Raw genomic sequence first — 22,273 nt, 5'->3', positions numbered from 1 at the left:
CGTTATGGACGTCAGACTCTGGAGTTTTGCAATACGCGTATAGCGCCACCTGCTGTTGCGAAGAGGCAGTAACTGGGTAGTGCGAAGCCCGACTCCCTTGCTAAGTTGCCTATGCAGCTAGCGACTGCGAAACAACGATTTAACTAGATTTTCGTCCATATTGCGAGTGTTTTGCGCATTTAACACCCAGCCAGAGAGCTATGAATTTCTACGCTAGTCGGACGCGCCGCCGAACTGCCATAAAGCGCTTGCTGGCTCACTCTTCAGACTGATGGCGGAAACGACGGCAACCGCGATAGCTCCGCGCGCTACGAATAAATGCCGCAATCGACGCTACTGTTGTGTTGTAAATTGCCATGAACGTGAAGTACTGAATAACAACGTTCAGTTTTACCAATTTCCATCGCGATCGTATGAAGGGGAAAGGCGAGAGCGCTGAATACGGGCCGTTCAACCTGTTGTGTAATCGGATTACTTGCATTCCTCGCAACACAGCGGCTCGCATGAAAAAGTGCGACAATTTTGTTCTGTAATTGTGTTGCGTAGCCCTGACGGAGGACCGTGGTAAACAAGCGAAAACTCAAGAATCTGCAGCCGCCACTTTGTTCGTAACAGTATAAACAACGTTGCGAGCCATCCTGCTTATGTGCCATTGATATCTCCACCTTTTAACAGATTTCCGCCTCCGCATGACTCAACAAGTGGAAAGGAGAGATTTGGCAGGTCAGCTTAACCAAACATTTTGGTTCGTTTATGAATTCAAGATCCTGTTCTAGAGCATCGTTGTATCGCGAGCTCATTTCTACTTTCGGTATTTTGTATGTCCTGCGCCGACACAACAAGCACGCTTCGCAATGTGCTGAGCCTGCTCGACTGCGTTTTTCAAGTGTGAGCAATAAAGTTGCTGTAGGAGCACTGGATGAGTAATTGCAAAGTAACGCACGTGTGTAAAGAAAAAAATGTCGCGTTTATTTACATTTATTTGTGCGCGCTTGTTGCTCGAAGCGTCTGCGAAAAGTTCAAATTAAGGTATAGAGCTATGCTGTAGCTCCTGCGAGAAAGAAAGATGCAGCGCGTAGGCACTGTACGAAGCTTACTTTCGTTATGATCGCACGCTGTTTGCTGCCCTGGAAAAGGCTATGAAAGGATTTACTCTCTGTAAATAATTGCGAGCCAAACATTACGATAAAATATATAAATATATAGGAGATGCTTAAGTCTTGTGTTCAGGACATATTCAATATGAACCAATTTGAAATGCTTAGATTTTTATGCGAATATGCCTATAAACAAACCTGATGCTCTCTGTACTTGCGAGTTGCAGCACGCCGAAATAACACTTGAGACTTTATTTTATATTGTACACGTACTTCGCCCTGCTGAGCTTCCTTTCCGAAGCGTGGATGGGCGGAAGAAGCTTTCCAGGTCCTTGATTTTTAGGAAACCGTGCCTCAACACAAACGAAAGTCCATTGTGGCCTATGCACCTTCGCTTGCGGACAGCTCTCCTTGCACTACTCAGCTAGCGCGAAGGCTGCGATGGGGGCACTGGTGACGGGTTTTTCCGCACCGCCGCCTGGGCAGAGTCTGAAGTCTATAAGCCTGTATGTATCCTTAGCTTGCAAGGCCTGTGAACGGTAGAATGTGTCAACATAAACCCTGAATGAAATCGAAGCTGTCGCTTGTTTGGTGCACAAAAAGCACTATAGCATGATATTACACGATGTACCTGATGAAAACAAACAAAACATTACAAATTTCATGCAGGTTTAGAGCATTTAAAAAAGGCATCCCTAAAGCTTTCATTCACGTTGGTTGCTACGCATTCGTTCGATCCGCAAAATTTTTAATATGCATTTCAGCTTCTTTAAAATACTAACTGCTGTTTTTATATTTGGGTAAACAATTGATGTGAGGGTGCTGCAAATCTCAAAATAAGATGTAAGAATGAAATAATTTCATGATTTTCCTGATGACAAGTATTTGCAGTAATTTACATAAAGGCAGATAAATGTGAACGGAACACCACTAGTTGTAGACATTGAACTGTATAACATCGTGTATGAAGTTGAGTATCGTTATGAAAAGGTGCTGATAGTTTCTATTTTTGGCTTGCTCATAGTGACCACTGAGATCATGTTTAAGTAAACATGGTTCCCACAATTTTCACAGCACTGTACCGTTTTAATTTTATGCACCTTTATAGTTGACAAAATATGGCTTACAGTAGCATTTACTTGAAGGCTTCAATAGTGAAGTCTTACTTTCTTCTTGACAAGTAAATGAAGTCCTGGTGCAGAGTCTGATGCAGTAGTCAACTCCACTTGCCAAAAAAAAGGACCTTCCTAGCGTATCAACTTTTCTTATAGAAATACTTCTACACCAACACTTATTCAATGTGAAAGAAATATCTGCAATTGCAACCGTCATTCTCTGTAATCCGTCTGCATTACTGCATTTCAAACAGTCCTATATAAAAGCATGCAATTTCCTATTACAAAGGCTAGAGTCAAACTCTCCCGGCCAACCTTTCCTCATTTCTCTTCATTATAACCTTCATTTTTCTCTCAACAATACCAAAATCACACTTCGCGCACCTTCGCCGCGAATTTGGTCTTCAGCCAGTTCTCTTTGCTTGCCTACAGCATCTGCACAATACATCTCAGCGAGCTTTTGCCTGTTTCGAGAATCGATCGGATAACTTGCCTTGAGCTTCGCAATATCAGCATCGACTGACACTACGTGGAAGAAAAAAGAATAACACTCGGGCGTAATAATATATGATCAATACTTCCAAGCAAAACTTTATTTGGTAGAAAAAATTGGTCGCGTTCACCGCACAATCCTGGCGACTGTCTCGCTATTAACAGCTATTATTAACGCTATTATTATCCAGTGTGTGCTTTGGGCGCCTAGTCATCTTGGTCCTCCTCGTCATTCTCATCATCCTCGCAGAGGTCGCTGTCGTGAAGGGGCACCACGACACCACATACGTCGTGAAACTGCTCGAGACAGTACAGGGGTACAAGGTCCTCCACTTCTTTCGACACCCATAGTGTGCATTCTGCAGAGCAAGAGAAAAAATTAAAAAAATGTCTGACGATTAAGATACTGACATGTGCAGCCTTGATTGCTCCCCCCAAAAATGCGAGCCCTGAATAATCGCTCAGATTCTGAGACCCAGATCCCTAACACCACCAGCTGACATAAACGTCAAGCTTAACGGCACCGAAATACCTACAGTGCAAACAGCCCGAATGCTTGCATTCTATGTACAAGCGGATGGCAATGCAAGTCACATATTTTCCATCCTAGAACAACAAGCAGATGAAATAATGGTCATGATACGACGCGTAAGTAATCGCCGATCCGGCCTCAAGGAGCGCGATCTGCTTAGAACCACTGCGGCATGTGTCGCATGCCGAATTACATAGCACCTTCGATATCACCGGCTCATTCAATCACAAGAGAATAAAATCAACGTCATCATGCGGAAGGCAATAAACCTAGCTCTGGGAATCCCTATCTATGCCTCAACTGAGCAGCTCCTGGCACTGGGAGTGCATAACACTCTCAGTGAGCTACTCGAGGCGCAACGTCCTACTCAGCTATATACAACGACTCAGACTGAAGTACCCGGACAGGTACCTCTTAGGATGGCTAGGGTACTTCCAGCATTATCATCCCCACTGAACGGCACACGAACTACCCGCCCGATCCCGCGAAACGCGCACGCCTAATATCACTAAGGAAGATGATAGGCCCGGGTCAAATACCTTCACCAGCTCAGGAAAATGTTCTATCACAGATTTTACAGTCTTGGATTTCCCTCTGAGATGGTTTATGAGTGACCAAGTTTTGCTAGCACTTTTGGGCGATTAAATAAATTTGTGTAAGAAAAAGCGACGTTTTGCAGAAATTGAGTCCCAAACTTCCGGTACGGCCTACCATAAGGACACTGCCTCAGAGCAGAGAAGGCGGGTGGCTATAGTTATAGATCATAAACACCACATCACATCATCTGTCACCGTCCTTAACGCCAGCCCCAGCGAGGATGAAGAGGTGGCTATAGCAAACGCCATCTCGCCCATCCTAAACAACAATAGTCCCAACGCACACCTCATAATTAGGGGTTTGCAGGACGCCTGTAGGGCGTTCCTACGGGATACTAACCTGCACCAAGCCACACACAAAATCTTAGCGCAAATCTCTATCACTACCGCACCCCAGAGGGTCAGGCTGATCTGGATACCTGGCCACGCCTTACTGCCGGGCAATGATGGCGCTCATGCGCTGTCCGAGTATTTACTGGCCGGGAGAACCCGTGCACTGGGACGGCCAACCCATACCCTAAATCGTGGAACATTCCACACAAGATTAGAGACACTCTGGATTATTAAAGATTTTGCCATTTCAGATACAAGCCACCCACCAGATCATTTACCCTTGAAAAATCTGTTCGTTTGCGACGCCCCAAAAGAAATTTGTTTCCGAACCTACTGACCGTTTTCCCCTACCTCCTAAACCAGTTTATGTCCAGGCTGCAGCGCCCCACCAACAAATTTTCACTTCATGGTGTGGGGATGCGCGACCCTCGCGCCTCCCCTGATGTTTTCCCGCATAGCGCATCCCCTGATATGCTGTTTTTCCCGCACGGCTCGCGTGGCCTGGCGCCCGCGGCGCTCGGAGTGGTACAAGCGCGGTGTGAGAGATGGCGCCACCGTCGCGGCGGGGTTACTCGGGCGCCGAGGGACAGGCGCTTGCTCTCTTTCCCGACGGGTCGGCGCGCGGCGGAGGACGTCTCCCGCGAGCGCGCGGCGACCGATGCATCTGCGAGACCGCCTCGCGTGGCCGCCTTGGAACGCGCCACGATTCGCGTGACTATACACGCGAACGACCAGGCGTTGGGATCCAGCATGGAGCGAACATATTCGCTCGCGAGGACGCGGTGAGTCGGACTTCTAGATTTGTCGCGCGCCTATCGGCATGTTTTGGGGATATGAACTCGGCTAGCAGGCATTGATCCATGAAAGGTGCAATAAATGCCCTTGTGACTGTTTGCACTACTGTGTGTTGTCGTTCCTTTGTCCCAAGAGTACGGAGGAGAACCACCCGTATCTCCCACATCTGGCGCCCAACGTGGGGCCTCTTGGGGCATCGGACGATAGATTTAACAGTTTTGCTTCGTTCAAGACCTTTGTTTGAACCGAAGCGTAGGCCTAGCGTGAATTTTGATCGCTAGCATCGGCGGCGTGCTTTCTTGAGCGAGGCGACGGAGGCTGTAGTGTGTTTGAACATGTCAACATGCTAAGCCTTTTCGCAAGTGTTTTTTTAATGACATTCGTCGGTACGAGAGCCACGTGGTCTGCATCCTGGGAGAGCGAGGCTGAGCGCCCGCGGAGCAGTGGCAAGCCTGAAGCGAGTGAGTACGGAAGCCTCGTGGGTGGTCCGAACTTCTTATGTAAATAGCTTCTTCTATCTCTTTGACTCGGATGAAGTCGCGGCTCTGGGAGCCGGGTGGCCGCGGGCCACGGGTGCCACGACGGGCTGACTGGTATTGCGGCCTGGCACCGGGCGCTCCGACACCGTCTGGGACGGTGGGCGCCGTCAACTCGGATGCTGTGTGCACCGAGCGGAGTAGGACCACCTCACAGAGCTAACGTCTCCTCGCGGCTGCCTGTTTTGCGCTCATTTTGAGTGTTGTTTTTGGATGCCGGTTGTTGTCAGAGTAGCGACGCTTTAGGCCTAAGGCTTTACGAAGCTGCCTGTCGCACGTGGAGGGACACAACCTGGTGGACCGTGGCGTTGAGGTGTTGCAAGTTGCTTCCCTCATTCTGGTTAGCCTCGCACGAATTGAAATTACTCGTTCGACTCAAGAAAGCGAGCTTCGTTCACGTGAACTTAGCATCTGAGTAGCTGCCCGATCTTTTGCTAGCCGAGTTGAACATCGTACCACGTGGGCGATGCGCATGCAGAATTCCTCTCCCTTGCACTACTGTAGTGTTTGCCGAGTGTGTTGAGTTTACGCAGCGTGATTGGAGTCACCCCTGGCTTGCTGTCACCTGCACATGGTCTGCGCTGCTGCCCGGAGTACGATCGAGTCACCCCGGGCGATGGTGATGCTGTGGCCAGTTCGGCGCAGCGACTTCGGCGGCCTCCTGCATCCAGCTCACAACCCTCGGCGGCGGACAAAGGAGCCAGCGGTCACCAACAGCTACGGCGGCTCTTGCCAGCAGGGCGCGTCGGCGCGAGCGACGCTTGCTCGTACCGACTACTGCGTCGTCGTCTCCGGAGTCCTGGCCTGGAATGATGCCGTCGAGTCGCAAAGCTACTGCTGTGACCGGCGGACGCCAGCGGTGTACCCCAAGGACAGTCGGCTCGCATGTTATGGACAGCGTGTGGACATTTCCCCGGCGCGGCCACTGTTGCATGTACCACCTTGTTCGCGAAGCACGTGTTGATGTTAGACCGTGTCACATGTTTCGCCGGAATAAGAAGTGATTTAAGGTTGGGGGGATGTGGGGATGCGCGACCCTCGCGCCTCCCCTGATGTTTTCCCGCATAGCGCATCCCCTGATATGCTGTTTTTCCCGCACGGCTCGCGTGGCCTGGCGCCCGCGGCGCTCGGAGTGGTACAAGCGCGGTGTGAGAGATGGCACCACCGTCGCGGCGGGGTTACTCGGGCGCCGAGGGACAGGCGCTTGCTCTCTTTCCCGACGGGTCGGCGCGCGGCGGAGGACGTCTCCCGCGAGCGCGCGGCGACCGATGCATCTGCGAGACCGCCTCGCGTGGCCGCCTTGGAACGCGCCACGATTCGCGTGACTATACACGCGAACGACCAGGCGTTGGGATCCAGCATGGAGCGAACATATTCGCTCGCGAGGACGCGGTGAGTCGGACTTCTAGATTTGTCGCGCGCCTATCGGCATGTTTTGGGGATATGAACTCGGCTAGCAGGCATTGACGGCTAGCAGGCATTGATCCATGAAAGGTGCAATAAATGCCCTTGTGACTGTTTGCACTACTGTGTTGTCGTTCCTTTGTCCCAAGAGTACGGAGGAAGAAACCCGTATCTCCCACAATGGTGGAGTGCCAACACACACCTAATGGAATTAATACTACAAACATGCCCACGCCAAAAATCTTCAGTGGCAGGGCGTCTTGTGCCACGGCGAACCTCGAGCCCAGCTGGAGCTCATCCGGCGAGCCCAAGACGTGGCGGGGTCCGGTCCCTAGAATAGGGTCTCCGATCACAATAATTGAGCCATGCATACATGCTGTTTCTTCCTCTCCATGGAATACTACGAAAGCACGCTACAGGTACTGTCAATAGAAAGGCTGACCTCAATTTTGTGAGCGTAAATATTGTGAACCGTGCACACGATGCGAACCACACTTTAGCCACTCGTCATCGCGAGCCTGGTATCAAGTTGATGGACAGGCACAATAATTAGTGTCAGCACCAAGGCGAAAAACAAAGGTGGGGTACCTTTGTGCGACAGTTCTCAGATGAGCTTTCGTACTCATTATCACAAGGGTTCAGTCTTCCTCAAAAAAAGTCCCCGAAAACTTTTCAGAAAGTGAAGTAGATTTCTTGCAAGCGTAGTTTCAACTTGTGTTTTGAGCATCCTCTGTAGAATGGCCCAGTAGCTTTAGCACACCGTGCGTCAGAACAATCTAGCCGTTATTTCCAAGTGATTGTGACATAAAACTTGAGTAATCGAAGCTAATATTTATGTGATATCTTCAATGAGACAACCATTATGAAGTCATTGCTTCGGCTCTTCATTCAGCAAAGCTAGTAATTGGAAACATGACTGTCTTACGTTATAACGTAACCTTTTGCTTTGGTTATATGCCAGTCCATAAACACGCTCACGTGCTTTAATATTGCTGACTCAATGAACCCGTATGTATCAGTCGACCAACGTTACTAAGAAATATGGAAGACTCTTAACACCCAGTTTGTTGTTCACTTTCTAAGTGTGAGTAACTCGCAGTAGTTGGTAACACTTGATAGGCGTGGCTTCTGGGTCGTAATTCTTCCAAACGCCCAATCTACGTTAAATTACAAGCAGTAATTACCGCCTTCAGGATTGCAGTCCAAGTATCAGTGCTAGATACTCTATGTACATCCCTCTCCATCCTGAGACAACACTGCAACAATTGAGAGACCGTTCGAGCAATTTTTCCTGATCTAAACTTGCAAGCGCCATTTTTTTCCATGACATATTGATAGCTGATAATGCACTCGAAATGTGCCGCTTGCGGCAGCAAGTTGGAAGCTATATTCATAACCGAAAATTTTCCACGCGTTAAAAAAAATTAAGGTCCCAGGTTTCAACTAGCTTAAATTATGTGATTATGAAGGACGCTGCAGTGGGGGACCCCTGATAAATTTTAACCACCTGTGCTTCTTTAACATGCTCCTAAATCTCAGTAGACGAGTGTTTTGGCCTCCAAGTGTAGCCGCCGTGACCAAAGCTGCAATTTAGAGCTCAGCCGCGCAACGCAATGGCCACTAAACAACCGCAGGATATAGAGAGAAAAACACAAGTTGAGACGTCTAAAAGCTTAACACTCCTTTCCAGTTGTTGGAACAGCGGTGGTTACTAACTGGAAATGATTTAGAGACTCGATCCAGGCGACACCAAATCTGATGACCCACAACGGACCTTTATATAGCTTTAAGTTAAAAAGACCCACAAGATTATATGTACAATTTCTGTTCTCGCATGTAAATAAGTCTGCTTTATTACAAATATTTTAGCTAGTTTCATAGATCAGTCCAAGCATCTTTTCAGGACAGTGTATTAGATGAACTGAGCTCTACTGCTCACTTCCCTCTTCAGCTTGTATAAGTCTCACCGATCCTTGCAAGGGGAGCGGCTTGGACTCAACCGCCAGCCAAATAGCAAATGGAGCTCTCAATGAATTTATAAAAGTAAAGTATCTTTTTTCACACTATCTGCGACGTCCATGGACATCCTGATTGGTATATAAATTGCTGCAAACGAAACGCATTCTGTCCATCTATCAATGTTTCTATGCATGATTGCTAAGTTATGACCATACAAGATAGTGTCACGCTGTCATTTACAATACCCAGGAAGAACACGTTTTGAGTCTAGTTGGTTTATAGCTTTCAAACATGAAGCGCCAACAGAGACAGCACACTCTTCATTAGTGGGCAGTCTCTGTTGGCGCTTCATCTTTTGAGAGGATATGCAAGCCTTTCTGTTGGTTGTGCTACAAACCCTTGCGTGCGACCTTATGTTTTTCTCTTTAAAGCACATTGCTTAGTAATTCGTCGTTATTATAAAGAATAGCCAATTGTTGATGTAGAAAAAAGAGCTCCACTAACGTACGGTTACATTTCATATATATATATATATATATATATGCAACGCTTTTCGACCGCTTCGAAGCTTCACCATGCTGCCTGCTTCAGGTGAAAATTCCAGTGCTTACAAAAACCCAGATGGCGGAAATTTTATAAACATAGATGACGTTGTATACAAATTTCGTTCGTTCTTTATACTGTACAAAACGTCCATTCGCAGCCAACACACGCACAAACACTCACTTTCGCGTTACAATTTTTTCTTTGAAAGCTTCATTGACTTTGTTTACGTTTTTGTTACCACACAACGGGGCCGCAAGCTCAGGTTTACTGATCAACCAAGCATTTTTGTCATTGAAAACACCAACATGATCGCTTTGGCAAGTCCAAAACGTAGCTACTTCCTTCAATATTTATGTTTCGCTGTACTGGAGAAGGGATCTTTGTTTGCCTTATTGGAAAGCCGAAACATTCGGCCCTTATTTTAGGGGCGTGAGCCCCATATGAGTAACTGTTCATTTTTCTTTAAATTGTTACCCTGACTATTATTAGTTTGTCAGTCACATAAGTTTAGCTTCAAAAGCAAGAAATAATTTCATATAGCGATCGATTGAGTGTCATTTGACTTAATGCTTACGGTCTCCGAAGTGTGGAACTTCCGTAATGGCGCAGTCCTTGTAGTCGCTCCAAATTATATACGCCACTTCCACCTTGTTCGAATCTGCAAAAAGGCGGGAATACAAAGTAAATACATGCGAAAATTGAAGCACAAGGCAATTGCTAATCGGTAAAAGTTTACAATGCACGTCTATACACAGAAGTAGCAAGTGGTCTGCAATGATCGAATACGGGAGTGTCCGACTCTAGAGCCATTGTTTTGATGAACGTATCTGTTACTGGAAGAGCAACTGATTTACTTTTCCATGGGCATATAACTAACACTGTCCTAATCCCCATCGGTAGGAGAATAGCAGTGCACTGGGAGTAGGGTCACAGAAGTCGAAATAATAAAAAAAAGGATATGCTTATTTGTGACAGCAAGGTAAATGATCACAATGAGAGCGGGGAGGAAATTGTTTGAAGTTTATTCAAGAAGAAGGTGCAAGATAAATGCAAAGGAATCTTGTCAAGTAGGCCGGTGTTGCCCATCCATATCGGCTTAGTTTTCACCGAAAACCATGGAATTATTAAGAGAGAGGCTTTGTACAAAGAAGCATTAAACAACATAAACACATACCGTAGTCGTCAGAGTCGTAGATAAGTTTGCAATATGAAGGTAGACGTTTTGATGAAGAGAAAAAAAACATCATCTAGACATTTGCACAATGCTTGACTGCAATTACTCCTGTAGGGTATCATTAGCTCAAGTAGGCTTGGTGTTGTCGCCCCGTTTCAAAGGCAGTGCCACTAGAACTAATTGTCACCAAACTATGGGTCACTGGAGGGAGTGGGGATTACTTTCTTGGTGGTAAGTGCCACGAAGAAACGCAGTCGTCTTCAGCTGACGTAGAACAACCACAAGGGACTAGCTGCACTTGAAAGGTCTCGTGCTATAAGACGTCAGACATTTACAAGTGCAGCTACGGCCGTCTAGAGCATACCGACAGCGTTGCGCATATACATTGGCGGACACAGCAAGTACGGGAGCTGTAATGTAGACTGGAACGTTCAATACAATGAGCCGACTAAAGATATTCAATTGTATTCAAGGTGTAATTCTTACACTTGCATTTTTACACAAGATCAATCAACATATTTTGCTGTAATATGCGGAGAATTTCTTTCGGCGATAGCAGTGCACGTCTTTATGTTATGGTACGAAAGAAAAATTTCCAGAAGTGCTCACGGCATTTTCGTTTAGCGTTGAATGAGAAATTCAGGCACTGTGGCCTCGTTACGACACAGCCGATCAAGAGTTGAGTTTGACAAGTACGATCATGAAGTGAGAATATTCAATGTACGTACGTCTGCCAACTGTAAAGTTTGTGGCATCGGGCGTTGCCCCGGCGGTGTGGTGGAAACCAACATGCTTCCTGAAAGGCAACATTGCTCAATGAGCACCCATTTTGTGCAACGCTTAATGCAGTTCATCTTTCAATAAAGTTAGTACGCGTGAGCATGACCGTGAACTCTCCGAGTCAGCGCTTCAAATGCTAAAAACTATCAATACATTCTGCTAAGCGTGCTACCATCAATCGTGCTTTGCCTTCTTTATATGCGTAGGTATATTTTTTTAACAATGCACCAAAAGAGAAAGTTTCTAAATATGAGTCAAGCATGGGCGTGACAGCACTCTTCTGTTGACTTTCCTTGTAAGATTTCCGTTCGACATCCGTCAGCGTGAAGTGATGATCATGTAGATAGCTGTAACAAGTTAATACACAATGTCACAATGATAGATAGCCACCAAATTTTTTTCCTTCCCCTTTCCGATCAGTGGCCTTGCTGCTGCTTCATCCGGTTCCATCATTCTCTCACCGGATACATAGAATGCCTAACGTCATAAAGCATGCACCTTTGCTGTGAACACATCGCTATCTGTATCAGGGGAGCATTTAACAATGTGTAATGGTATCGACAATTATTATAGACCACCTGCTTAGTGGGTATGGTGTTGGGCTGCCAAGTGCGAGGTCGCGGGATAGAATCCCGGCCGCGGCGGCCATATTTCGATGGGGTTGAAATGCGAAAACACCCGTGTACTTAGATTAGGGTACACGTTAATGAACTTCAGGTGGTCCAAACTTCCGGAGTCCCTCAGGACGGCGTGCCTCATTATCAGATGGTGGTTTCGTCAAGTGATACCCCCCCAAAAAATCATTTAGTGTTTGCGTATGCGCAAAGCTTGTCAACACTGGAGGCCATAAAATAAGATGGTGAGAGAAGCCTTAGTTGTGACTTGCGCAGTGCAAAAACAAAATTAAAAACACATAAGACTGCATTTCCATAGAATCAAAATAAACAAATTATACGATTCGCCATTAAGTGTGTTGCACTTACTGACTTAACTAAATATAACGTTCACCACTATTCTAAAATGTGCGGTAGTTCTCCAATATTGTTTTCATTTCTACTGTAAATTGGTGTTCTGGAACTGCAGTTCTGTCAATGCTTTTTATCTGCCAGGCAGCGCCCAATAATCAGACTCTGCCGACAACTTGTCCTTGTACTCAATTTTCCCTCTGGCGTCAACTGATAGTATTTCCTCAATCATTAAATAATATCTAAAAATTGCCTTAAGCTCAACCTCCTAGTCAATTCTAATTTCTCCATTTAAATACATGTAAAACACAGAAAGTATCTCATTGGCCAACCGCTCATCTGATATTAATGAGGTTTCTTACACTCCATTGAACTAGACGATTTCTTGGGTCAGCAGAAAGCACTACAATAGACTCCAATTCTTTCTTTACGATAATGGACTTAAATTTATAAGCTTAAAATTTTAAATACGCGATTACTAATCGGGTGCTTCGTGCTGAGAGCAGATATCGCAATAATAGAGGTCGCGTAAATGTGATCTATTATGCAATGTTGTGTTGGAATGTTATAAATATGATTCCAAAGATTTTTTCGCAATATTCAAGCATTTTTTATAAATTATTGATAGCTTTAATCTCAAAACTGCTCCTTTCCCCTAGGGATCTTTTATGTTTTTCTCTAAAATTTAGTAATGTTCATGAAATGTGGGGCACTGATAGCAGGGAAAACGATTTCTCGGATTCCATGTGTTTAGAAAGAAGCCTCTAGGGAAAAGCTTTCTAATAACATCCCGTTTTGAATCAACTTTATGTCAAGTACAAGCGTTATTTCTTCGTTTAGATGTTTTTTACTTGCATTCGTTGGGACATAGAAGTGAATGTGTGTGGAAGCAGCGGCAATTCGTATCACCTGAATTTTGCACTGCGGAACTGCGTCGCACACCACTCTATTTCTGTCTATGCGCGTAAAATTCTTGCTTTGTTTACTGTCATGCTGGAATAAAATACGAACAAAAAGAAATAAACAAGTATACATCTTCAACGCAACATCTTGAAATTAATATTTCGCAATGTTGGCGTAGGAGGGCCTTAAGGCTCCTCTGGAGGTGAACGTTAGCGTGCGTAAAGGAACAGTTTGGCAAAAATAGAAAACGTGCCAAAATTATTTCGATTTCTAGCTAGTTTTCCAGTGTTAGCGTTTCCTTCCAGTGCGACTGTGCGTAACAGTATTGTTTGTCTTTTATATCCTTCGGAGCGAGACAATAACTAGTGCTTCTAGAGACGATACAGATAATCAATACGTAGGCAGAAATGTACAAGCTACGATAGTTGAAGCGCAAGGTTTTGAGAAACAAATATCTGTTTTAACCCCGCTTGCCTTACTGTGCACCGTTCCATATCTATACTAACAGGTACTTTGCGGTAGTAATGTTTCCGTCCTGCCTCATCAGCCGCAATCTTTTCAATGAAGATGAAATGTGGCTGCTCTTGGAATTTTAACCGGAGCCGCCATCGCCATGACCAGACGGTCCACCCATAAGGTCACAGAGGCAGTCATAGAAGGCGTGAGTAAACAGTGCTACAGGCGATCCTCGTTCCAGTTACTTCCTGCAAAAGATTGGCGAGCGGGCCCTGTCATGCATTCACAATTTGCGCCAGCATTCAAGCACATCTCCGAAGCAAAAGGTTCGTGCTGCTTAAAAAAGGTTCAGTCATTGTCGTTGTCGTCATCGTTCCGCCGACATTGCAACCGTGCTGCTGGCGTCGTCTTGCAGGAATCATCAGACACAAGCTCGCATCAACCACATACTTGCTCGCCTTTCCCGCATATGTGCCACCTCGTGCAAACCTTAAACAGGCCTCATAGATTACTGCAAAATGCTTCGCGTGAGATCTCTTCCCCCTGCCCTGAAAAATGAAAGCGTAGGATCTCCAATTTTGGTTTAATGTAAGAGCTTAACCTACTCCAGATGGCGAAACTGAGGCTGCAAGTCTCTTTCATCTTCTTTTTTATATGTGATAACTGCTAATTATTCAAAAATATTGGAAGCAGAGCATTTTGTCCGGACACTGCGGAGCCCTAAAGTTTTCAGGATATCTTGGTTAGACCAGGATATTATTAATATGTAGCACGATATCTTGCGCATCTCAACTACAAATGTAAGTCCAACGAATTTTTAACAGGCATTATTGAGCTCAGCTATGACGCTTTTGTAGCCTTGAATATCGCTATGGTGTTTGCTTTGGTTAATTTTTTTGGAAAACGAGAGTTACGAAAGACTTACCTCTTGCCAGGACCATTATTTATTGACCACACATAGGTTACTGTCTTCGCCTCTGGGTCAAAGTCCTTGCGCATCGTCGTCATGCATTCAAAGATGGTATCATTGTCAGCGTCGGAAATGGCGACAGCGTAAGGGAACGCCGCGAATACCTAGGAGTGAAGAAACCACATTTCAGGTATATTGCCTACCGAAAATTTTGGTTGTAAGCTGTGCATTTACGAAGTGATGCCTTCCTCAGAAGATCTAAAAATGTGACAATGTATACTCTACGCTCAAGTTCTAATATTAAGGGTGACAGCTTCGTAGAGTATATACGTCAGGTTTGTTGCACCGGGACATCTGCAAGTATACATTGATACCTATTCCCTGTGAAGGACTGTGCAGTGAAGAACTCACTCATAAAATAAAGAAATAAAGATAACTGAGATATCTACCTTCAGGAATTGTCTCGCTCTCAGATTCACCCTCATTTCCTTCACAACTTTTCATGTCCTTGAAAAATATCTTCGCAGTGAACAACCGAAGAATTCTTTGAAAGTTGCGCCCACGACACCACACTGCACCTGGTCTCTATACATCTGCGCTTAAACGTGGAGTTATGCGCGTTTTTCGTCGTACGTCACCAGATAACATATAGAGAGGAGATGTAGCACTTACGTCTACTGTGGGGACGTATTATGGGGTTGTCACTTTCGGCGATACTATCAATCGCGTAAAGTAGTGCTGAACAGACACTTATCTTTATCACTTTATCTGGTTTTGCTCAACCACCCAATAAGTGCCCAGTGAATGTAATATAGTGGAAAGTAATCATCCAAGAATACGCCCCCTACTCTCGCTGGAATTCCGCAGCAAGATCGCCTTTTATGGTCCGGATTATTCGGTATAAGCACTTCGCTTGATTAATTGCTCAGTTTCTCAAAAAAATTGCAAATATGCTCTAATTCCGCCCCTCGCAATGTCGCATATAATGTACGTCCCAGTGGCTAGTGAAAACTTATGTCCAGTGGTATTCTGCGAAGTGCTGCCAATGACAGAAGCGACAAAGTGACGTCACAGCCGCAATATCTTGAACATCGCTTAATCTCAAAGGACCTGGGCAAAACTAAATGACAATATATTTCGTCAAAAACGGGCTGGTTGAAGAACCAAGTTCTATATAATACAATATCCACAATAAAATGGAACCTTCATGTGAAACTTCAGTGTGTAGAAAACAGCCGCAATCGTGAAGTTGATTTTTTTTTTATTGATATCCTCCGAAAACCGTACGTCTCCGTATCCCCCGAGATGCGTCGATAATACATGATATTCGCCTCCACCGGCTCATCACAGAAACGACTGAGCTCAATTGCCTGTCATGTGTGTACAGCGCTGAGTGGTACAGCTATATGTTGGGCACTGTTAAGGTGTCACCGCGGTCAACCATATTAAGCAATATTTCCTTTCTTTATATTTGCTGTGTTCTTCGTTTTTGCCAAGACAATCTTTTCCTTCTTCCTTTTCTGGGTGTTTTGAAAGTATTCTATAAAACAAGTGAAGAAACTACCATGGCGCAACAAGTAGGGATAGATAAGATGTCAAGCTAGGCGTTTGCTAGAATGCTCTGGAAACGTCGCATTGAAAGTTTTGTCCAAAGGTTAATAATCGTGAAGTTGCTTAAATAATGTTAAGTGATTATGCTATTAAGCTAAATACAAAATAAATTTTTTTTGTTTCATATGTGCAGCATCCATTTAGCAGCGTCAATCTAAATCGTCGCGCTTTTAAACATTGGCTAAAGCTGTCTGGGACACCCTATGTGTTCAGTCTTCTCATAATGTACACTCGGACACGCGTCGGTTTTGCGGTGACGCCGCTGTATGGCGCAGCGTGTCCACGGGGGTCAGAAAATTTGGTTGTTGGAGTTCATAGTGGTTGTTTTTGTCTGTTTTTATTGTTTAAGCTAGGTAGGGCATTAAACAGTATAATAGCAAGGGCTTGGTGGCGCCACCCACCGCCCCGTTCCAAAGGGGACGCTCATAATATCCATCCATCCATCAGAAGCGAGCTACAATAGACGGCCTGCAGTGCACGCCTCATTCATAAGGCATTTAGCAGGTGTCAAAACGATGGGTCGCTTAGTTGCCTAAATGTTAATCGCATTAATGCCAACAATGAACCTCAGATCGTTTGTGTCCGGATGCATTTTTTTTCTTTAACTTATGAAATGCTAGATTTATATCACACGGATGGTAACACTGATTGCGTGTGCCCCTATAAGTGATCGAACTGTTACTATTATTCTGAGTAATTCGTTTAGAGAAAAAGATATTGCCAGGTTGAGCTCATAAAACAAGTGATAGACTTTTCTTTAGGCAGTCAGCAAATCATATCCTCATGCACGTATATATTCCACGGCCACTACGACCCCCGCACAAACATTCTTCCGATGGAACGTTCTTCTTTCGCGAAAACGCCTGCCTGTGCTTCTTAACAACAGGCGCCCACAAAGAGAAAAAAAATATATCGCAAGGGCGTCTGAAGTATTTGAATAAGTATAAAATATATTGTTTTTCCATTGTAGTGAAGCGTTTTTCAATTCAGTCAGCATCGGATTAACTTCCTAAACCGCATGTAACAAAGAGATGTTACAATATTTGCTGTGACTACTAGTACGTCTGACATCTCCCTACAGAGAGAGAAAGAGAGAGAGAGAGAAATAAGGGGAGGAGAGACAGGGAGGTTAGCCAGTGTAAGTACCGGCTGGGTACCGTGTGCTCGGGAAAGGGGTGAAGGGAATAAAAGGTAGAATAAAGAATTTAGAAAAATTATCATCTCCCTACAACTTTCTCTAAAGGTACACTCGCCCACAATATATTGCGCGACGCGTAAGCACGTGGCGAAACGGCCCTCCTCCCCTTCTAGCGGCGCACCCCTGTTGTCGAGACCGACGCCTGCGCGCATGCGCATCTCTCCGAGTCTGCAAGCGTGCGTATTTCCGCGCTTCATCTTTGCGCGCCGGCGATAACCGAATGTAGCCGCGAGACGCCCCTCTTGCGATTGGCGCTGTGGCGGCTTCGACAGGCAAAACTAATTCAAGCGCGAGCTTGTGCGCTATGCTGCGGCCGCGTTTTCTCGGGTCACGTGCACAGACGCATAGGGCATGGTGGCGAACGCAGGAAGTCTTTTTTTCTTTCTGCGCTGCACCTTTAAGTGGCCAGTCTTCGGTGTTTGTTTCATTTTACGAACGGGGTATTCTCCCGCAGAAGAGCGTGGCAGAAAACGCGCTCAATAGAAGGAGACAGGCAAGAGAGAAATGGGGAAGTCTTCATTTCCGTTGCGAAAACGAAGTTTCGCCCGTCACAGCCGCCACGGCGCCAATCGCAGGAGGGGCACCTCGGGGCTGCACAGGGATATCGCCAATGCCCAAGGAGGAAGCGCGGAAACATGCACGCTTGCACTCTTGGAGGGACGCGCATGCGCGCAGGCGTTGGTCTCGACGCCAGTGGTGCGCCGCTAGAAGGCGAGGAGGGCCGTTTCTCCGCGCGCTCGCTCTCCCCATAATATTAGAGAGATTTAGTTTAGGGGACGCAAGGCGTTGGGGCCCCTATAGCGCTTGGGTGCGTTTGCGTTTGCGTAGGAAAGCAGAAACACCCTATAGGTTAGCGCCCCAAACGCAAGCCGCAGTGAGGTCGCATGCGCTCGCAGCGCCATCAACGTCCGATCTTTGCTGCGTTATCATATTTTAAAACATGGAATCAAGCATATAAAGTTAAGCACATAAAACTATTCTTATTAAAAGCTGTTAATAGAGAGGTTTAGCGTGTCCAGTATTTGGCTAAACGCAGGCGGAGCAGGTTGAGGCGTTAGGGCGGAGCCGTAAACGGGAGCGGCCTTCATGGTGCAGCCACCTGGTGGCGCAAAGCTCAAACAGACAAAAACAGCTAATATTGCAGTAACCAAGTGTATTTTACTCTGCTGCGGATGTATATTTTTGCCAGCAACACGATTACGCCAGTGCCGAAAATTTATACCAGCAACTAAGTAGAATAGACTCGGTTACAGCAATATTAGCTGTTTTTGTCCGTTTGAGCTTTGCACCATCAGGTGGATGCACCATGCAGGCCGCTCCCGTTCACTTTCTCGCCCCAACGCCCCAGCCTGCGTTTTTCCGAATACCGGACACGCTAAACCTCTCTAATATATATAAAAACGACGTCTGTCGACACTTGGCGAAAGATTTATTAGATTATCTACCCGCTAGCTACTCGTAAGTTCTCCTACACCGCGAGAGTCACGTGGGTAACGTGACCACTTAGGGGAGCGATGTTTTCAGCCGGCCAAACAACCCAATGACGCAAGTAGACGAAGCAGTCTGCGCATGCGCAGTACCGTCGCTCCCAGTTCTTGCGTACGCAAGCCGCTTGCGTCCCCTAAACTAAAATTCTCTATTTTCTGGGCGAGTGTACGTTAGACGGATCCGGCAGTCTTTATGGAAGTCGCCCGACGCTTCTCGTTGATTTTGCAATGGTTCACGCTTGGATACGTCCTGCATAAGCACGCTGAACCGCAAATCCACGTTCACCTCGTGTCACTGCTTATTTGGTGTGTGTTGTGGTGCGGTGTGCCTGTCGCTACCCAGCCAGCACTGATCAGCGTGCTCGTCATAACTGCAACAAATGCCGCATCTGCTTCTATATAGCGTTGATGTGCGCGTTCACAGCACGAAACACGCATTCTATTCGCTGCCCCTCGACGCTATACTATTAAAGAAATTATCTCTGGGGTGTTGCATGCGAAAGATACGATCTTATTTGAGGTCCGTCGTAGTGGGGGACTCCGAATTAATTTTGACCACCGTGAGATATTTGACGTGCCCCCATTACGGGACGCGAGCGTTTTTGCACTTCGCCCCCACTGAAAGGAGCCCGCCGCGGCCGGTATTTTATCTCGCCACCTCGAGCTAGCAGCGCCGGGTCTGTAGCGAAATGCGTGGCGGAATTTATTTAACAAAAGCAACAATAAAATTTATTCTGTTTCTACTGAGAATATTCCTCTGGAGAGCAGCATTCAGTGAGGCGGCTTATGAACTGCTCGCATCTTTTAAGAATTGAATAATTCCACCGTCTCAACAGCCGTTTTCCTGGCTTCTCTACTACCATCATGCATCTGGATGTACTTATTTGCAAGAAATAGAATTGAACTCAACTCAGCTAAGCAACAGCGTTGAAAATATTATTGTGTTGAGTAACTCTTAGACTTAGCTAGTGCAACAGCAAAGAGTGATAACAAATTTTCGGTTAAATTATAGTGTGCCAGTGCTGTCAAAAACTGGAAGCATTCGTAAACTTCCGTTCAGAAGTACAAATTGCCCTTTCGAAATCCGTAAGCATTTCTATGCCTACACAATGAGGAAACCCGTCCGTCCGTCCGTAAAGTAGGAGGATCACTTTCAAGATAAGGCTCACAGCAGCCAGAGAATTGACCTTCGGGCTGCCTCTCGCTTCAAGGCCGACTAAGCGGCGAGAACACTGAGCGCAACAAGCTATCAGCATTCGGCGCACTGTGTCCCTGTCGCAGATCGCGTTCAAGATAGGCCCCGCTTAGGCACGCCACGATCAGCCGTAGTACGGCTGATCCTGATTGATTACGGTTCATATCGAGTGGAGGCAGGGTCATATCAACGCGCTAGGTCTGCAAAACGTGAGACTTCAATTACGTCACGTAGTACAGCGCGCATCGGCCAGTGCTCATCTGCCAAGAAGCAGCGACATCATTCAAATGCCTCATCATCCAATTTAAAGATAAAGAAGAAACGCAACAATAATAATCACAGAAGACAAACTGTATCTTCCAGATATTTGGTTCATTTACCAAATCTTCCTCGTCATTTCATGTTACGTCCATATCCTCTGGAATATACGTATAACATGAGTGAATATTGCTACTGCTCGTATCTTTGTCCTCGTCTCATGCTGATATTTCTGTGTTGCAACCACGATTCTCTGTTTCATAATTCGTTCGCGATTTTTCTTGCTATTACACCAAACTCAGCAGCAGGCGTCGACGAAAGAGCAGGCGATTAGTATTAAGACCTTATGTATCATTTAAATAACCCATACAGGAGATTGTCCTCGTATTTTCTATGAACCATTGTTCCTTACCTTGAAAGCGTCAGGTACGTCGCGCTGCAGAACATTGGGTCCTTTGCCAGCATCTGATTTGGATAGCAGCACGATGGCCACAGCAGCCAAAACCACAATCAGAGAATTGTTCATTCTGTTAGCTGACTACGTCCACAAGGCTTTTCTCTCGATCATTTATACTCTCGCCGGTTAATTTGATGTCGGTCAATAACGTTCTGCGCGAGAATGTGCAGAGCTGTTACATTCTTCACTGATAAGTTGGACGTTTGAAATTAATTATTCTGTCGCTCTCGCTTCACGATGAATGCCACATTTCTTTTTCTTGTTAGTGCTAGTTCATTGATCTTGTGTCCGCTGGGCATGTTTCACTAGTCTGTCTCCTAGACTGGTACAGCTTATTGTTCATTTCACATCTTTGAAGCAAACAAGCTGTGCAAAGTGAAATTAGGTTTATGTAAATTGGTGTCACGTTCGCAAAGAGCACTGTAGCTGTGAAGCGCGAGGTATGTATGCCCTCGCGTTGCTGCCATGCGTGTCACAGCACCTCGACATTTCTGTCGACATCACTCCTATCTCAGGTCACTCTTTCTTTTGATTTTTTAATGTCTACGTGTACGCTAGCCCAATGTTTTTCCACTTAAAAAGACAATTTTTCGTTGATGGAAATACCTCAGACCTTCAGAAGCCCACACTGGGAACTGCGGAAAGAGAACCGAAGCTGGACCCTGGGGTCATAATTTATCTCCAGCCACAGACCCAAGCGAGTAAAAACGCGAGACATTCCTGGAATTAAATTATTGCCCTTGACAGTGGCTTGTGTTATGAAAAGAGACGATGGATCGCCTTCAGCCAGAAAGTGACAGGACATGCACGTATTCATATTGAATGCCCGCAATATTAAATTGCGGATTTCAAACTGGCGGCTCAGAATTCTGAAGAGTTTTAACGGTAATTGTACGTGAAGAACTCAGAATGACCGCGCGTTTTCGGTAAAGCTGCTCGCTAATTAGTGATGGTGACCCTCAGGCACCGTATATTAAACCAGTTTTAGCGACAATTTTTCAGAATAAAATAATTATATGGCAAAAACATGACAATTTTACACCACCTTGTCACTATTTCAATGATGTGCCCCAGTGTTTGCGTGATAAATTGCCAATAATATCAGTAAAACTTTGCTTAATATGATTGCTTCATGGCTTTACCAGACATGCAGCAAATTTAAATTGAAGTCAGTCGATACAGAAAATGTAACCTTTTTTTTCTAGAAACTATTTACCTTGTACCATTTCTAAAATAAGTACCCAATGTCTTTACCAAAATGCATTGCTTTTCTAGGTTATCTAATTACACACTTGAAAAGAGCAATACAGAAAACACTTGTACAGCAATGCCTCCCCCTTCAAACATTCACTCTGTATTCCTTGAAACTAAAGATGGGAACGGCTTTAGCCAGAAGTCTTTGTTTTAAGAACTGACTGACTGCAGCTCAAAAATGCAATATATCTTCTAAATGCGTTATTCAAACCTTAAACAG

The 22,273-nt window shown here is 45.5% G+C and overlaps 1 protein-coding gene across 1 annotated transcript; it reads right to left on the bottom strand.

The window, feature by feature from the left end:
• Nucleotides 1-2,893: 2,893 nt before the first annotated feature.
• Nucleotides 2,894-20,868, bottom strand: LOC129380098 (uncharacterized). Its single transcript, XM_050172226.3, has 5 exons — nt 20,755-20,868; nt 14,609-14,757; nt 11,308-11,375; nt 9,980-10,063; nt 2,894-3,063 (listed from the first exon to the last, which is right to left on the bottom strand). The coding sequence occupies exons 1-5, from the start codon at nt 20,866-20,868 to the stop codon at nt 2,912-2,914; spliced, it is 567 nt and encodes a 188-aa protein (XP_050028183.3). The 3' UTR covers nt 2,894-2,911.
• Between the last annotated feature and the right edge of the window lie 1,405 nt (nt 20,869-22,273).

The sequence above is a fragment of the Dermacentor andersoni genome, chromosome 6, assembly GCF_023375885.2.
Source record: "Dermacentor andersoni chromosome 6, qqDerAnde1_hic_scaffold, whole genome shotgun sequence".
Classification (NCBI taxonomy): Eukaryota; Metazoa; Arthropoda; class Arachnida; order Ixodida; family Ixodidae; genus Dermacentor; species Dermacentor andersoni.
This window is presented reverse-complemented; position numbering and strand designations above follow the sequence as displayed.